At 46.5% G+C, this 3469-nt stretch overlaps 1 protein-coding gene across 1 annotated transcript; it reads right to left on the minus strand.

Moving 5' to 3' along the window:
• Window positions 1-1485: 1485 nt before the first annotated feature.
• LOC123100334 (protein LURP-one-related 6) lies at window positions 1486-2701 on the minus strand. The gene is made up of 4 exons (XM_044522275.1): window positions 2641-2701; window positions 2275-2534; window positions 1946-2191; window positions 1486-1837 (listed from the first exon to the last, which is right to left on the minus strand). The coding sequence occupies exons 2-4, from the start codon at window positions 2506-2508 to the stop codon at window positions 1706-1708; spliced, it is 612 nt and encodes a 203-aa protein (XP_044378210.1). The 5' UTR covers window positions 2509-2534; window positions 2641-2701; the 3' UTR covers window positions 1486-1705.
• Between the last annotated feature and the right edge of the window lie 768 nt (window positions 2702-3469).

Below are 3469 nucleotides of genomic sequence, written 5' to 3' on the forward strand. Positions count from 1 at the left end.
AATCTCTATAAAACTGTCAATAGAGAAGTCAAGGTTAAGAAAACCACTCTAGCTATAACATATTCCCTATGTCCCCTCCATCTCTAAATTCTTCCAAGTACACACCAAAAAGTGGGATGTAGATTATATATTTGAAAGTATGGGGATGTTTTTTCTTTTTGAATTGTGTAACTTTTAAAGTAGATCTAACGACCTTAATCACCGTAATTTAATTTCCATTCAAAAGTTGCTTATTACATATACCATGTGATAGAGTACGGGGATGTTTGGGGGTTGTTTGTGTACGATTATAAGTACTATGTGATAGAGAAGAAGGAATCATCTTGCATGCATGAACTTACGCCGGTTCGTAGAGTTTGCAGTGAAGGATTTGACGCTGGTCGTAGATTCCCGAGCTGCCCTTATGATGTTAGCGAATCAGTCCATTAAATTCAATTTGTTGTCTTTATGCTGCTGGCCATTTGTTTTGTGAAATGTTTTACCAATTTTAATTGAACTGCCATATGAATTTGGTACCTATATTCTTGTGGATTTTTGGGATGGGTGGATGAAGACTGGCGGGGGGGGGGGGGGGGGGGAGCAAGGATTGTGATCCAGAAGCTTGTCAATGACAATATGAAGCTGGAAAGGGCATAGAAATATAACGAGCAACATATATGTAGGATGATGATAAAGCCCATATATCAGAGTCAACAAATTGAAAGAATGGAGAGAGGGGATTTAGTTGTAGTGTTACTGGTATGCTCATGGGCAATTATCTATGTTCTAGTGGCATTTATCATTAGGGGCTTTATCTGCGAGGTTGATCATATGAGTAAAATGGATCAACGGAATATGTTATAAATATGTCGGTTTGTACTGAAATATATTATGTGTTTGGCCTAATGAACCTCGAGCAATGGCTACTGAAGTTGCTTCCATTTATGGTGATATTTTGTTGCAATGTGTACTGAAAGATGTTATAGTTTGTGATTTTTGATGCAAATTTGTCAAGTTGTGACCGCAAATTAAACATGAGCATGTAAACATGATGTGTGAGTGCAAGTGACAATGTTGACACTATGTGATTGCAAAATGAAAAGGAACATGTCAGGAAAAAATAGGTTTGGGATTCAAATCCAAAACCTGGGCTAAAACTTTCCTTGTCTTCTCCTACCCATACCAAATCAAATCAAATCTTATCAAAACCACCTCACCTAAATCAAAAATTGTCTTCCCCTACACATACTCAAATCAATTCAAATCTTACCAAGATATGTAATAAGATGGGTGTAAGATTTATGTCGGATATGATTTATGTTGAAGTAATAGAATATGTATGTCATCATTGCAACGCACGAGCAATTAGCTAGTGAACAGGAAAGGTCACCGGTACTTTTTCCCCATGGCGGACAGTATTAAAGTCACCTCCAACGAACATTGGGGCAGGATCATGGCAGCAAACCCCAGCCAACTCAGTCTAGGCATAGGCAAACATGAGGAGCGTGTTCGCAGGATATGCAACGCTATACACATACCATTTGCTTGTTCAACAAACTCAACCTTAATTTACAGTAATTTCACCTCCAGGCTATCATTGAGAATGAGCAAATATACTGGAAGTGACCCAACAAACAATCAATCAAGATAATTAAACAAATTGCCAACACAATCTTATCGGTCCCATGACTAAGTGTGATCAGCTCATTGCTCCCACTTTGTAGCATTAACACCTCGTGGATTCCCCGTTCATGTTGTCGAGAATGGCAATCACGCCAATCACAAAGGCCTGGTCATAGCCCGGCTGCACCACCACATGGTAGAAGTCCCTGCCGGCCATCATCCCCTTCACTCCAATCTAGTTCACACGTTATTAGAAACAGAAAATCAAAACTCATAATTTGTAATTGAATCGAACTGAACTCGTGACTCAACTCCTTTGACTTATCACGTGGTAGAACCTTACCTGTGCTACGACGTGGCCTGTGCGGCTCTTGACGGCGCAAGCCCTGTGGGCGAAGGATCCCGTGACCTCGTAGTCCCAGTGCCGCTTCCTCCCCTTGGGTTCGACGGTGACCCTGACGTCGCCCGCCGCGCAGCTGAGCACCGGCTTCGGGTCCTGCAAGCTGAACACCGGCTTGCTGGGCTCGCCGTAGTCCATGAGATACCCTTTCCACCGGTTGTGAACGCTCAGCGCTTGGACGACTCCTCCCTGTGACACCGGCCAAATCGGTTGAAACACTCAGAGATGGCACAGGACTAGCTCGAGCTCGATCTACGAAGTCGGTAACTCACCTTCTTGTGGATGAAGAGGATCGCGGTGCCGTCGCCGTCCCTGACGACGAGCTGCCCGGTGGCGCCGATAATGCCGCAGCCGTCCACGCTGAAGACGACCCTCTGCTCGCGGTCGGTGACGACGAAGCCGCCTCCGGTGACGGCGGGGGGACGGCGGCGGACCAGGAGCACGGCCTGCAGGGAGCTGCAGAAGATCTTGCTGACAACCGGGGTGAGAAGCGTGTGCGCACCCATGATCCAAGGATAGATAGATAGCCTGCCTGCGCACGTGTTGAAGTCGGGGCAATGCATCAATGGAGGGAATAAATAGAGCGATTTGAGTGTGGAAGTGTCCCATGACTCCTCATGTCGCGTCTGGCTACCCACCTGCCTAATCGATCGGCGCTGTACGTACGTGATTATCGTCGACCACGCGATTCCACGAAGCTTAGCGGCCGAAGCAATGCGTGACAAAGCCTAGCTAGTATATATAAGCAGGACCACAGGAGATGGATTGATCGCCGGAAGAATCTTTGAATTCCTTTGCTTCCGGCCACCAAATTGCAGCCTTGTGTTTATGCCTTTGCCTTTTTGAGGAGTTTACGTCCAGCTACACATAAGGATTATGCCTAATTGCGGGCCTAATCACGCGCCTAAACGTGTTAAACTTATGAATACCCGTATACGGCAACGCTTACCGCCTCCTTTCCGAGAAAAGAATGCATGCATACATGCATGCATGGAACAGGGAGGGGAGGAAGTAAGAAAGATAACCGAACTTTATCATTGCCCGGTGAGTGTTCAGATATTATTTCGTTTCCGTCGTCAAGCAAAAGGCGTTAATCATGGACACGAGCAAATATTCCATCTAATTTACGCTCGGCAGGTTGCACAAGTAAAGAGTACACAGAGAAAGGCAAGGAGGTGCCCTTCACTCCTCCTATCGTTGTTGGGTGATCGTGACGTGGATGGTCGGCGATGCCTAGGGGCTCGGATGCCGGGGCCGCGGTCCTGGATGGTGGCTTCACGATTGGCTTTCCGGCAGGCTCCACCTCTCTTGATAGTGTGGACGGCAAGGGGTGTAGTGACGGGAGGCTCTGATCTCTGCTCTCTGCTCTTGCAGTGCCCTGATCTAGTGTAGATGTGTTGGCCCTCGTTGCAGTGGTGACCAAGACTCCTCTTGGTGGTGTAGGCGAGGTTCCTAGCGAAAGCTTTG

Source organism: Triticum aestivum, chromosome 4D, assembly GCF_018294505.1.
Source record: "Triticum aestivum cultivar Chinese Spring chromosome 4D, IWGSC CS RefSeq v2.1, whole genome shotgun sequence".
Classification (NCBI taxonomy): Eukaryota; Viridiplantae; Streptophyta; class Magnoliopsida; order Poales; family Poaceae; genus Triticum; species Triticum aestivum.

What these genes read in the sequence shown, in the direction of transcription:
- LOC123100334 (XM_044522275.1), bottom strand. Translation starts at nt 2,508, where the DNA reads ATGGGTGCGCACACGCTTCTCACCCCGGTTGTCAGCAAGATCTTCTGC. An exon ending in TCCTCTTCATCCACAAGAAG is followed by an intron (nt 2,192 to 2,274) that starts GTGAGTTACCGA and finishes CCGGTGTCACAG; the next exon opens with GGAGGAGTCGTCCAAGCGCT. An exon ending in CAGGCCACGTCGTAGCACAG is followed by an intron (nt 1,838 to 1,945) that starts GTAAGGTTCTAC and finishes CGTGTGAACTAG; the next exon opens with ATTGGAGTGAAGGGGATGAT.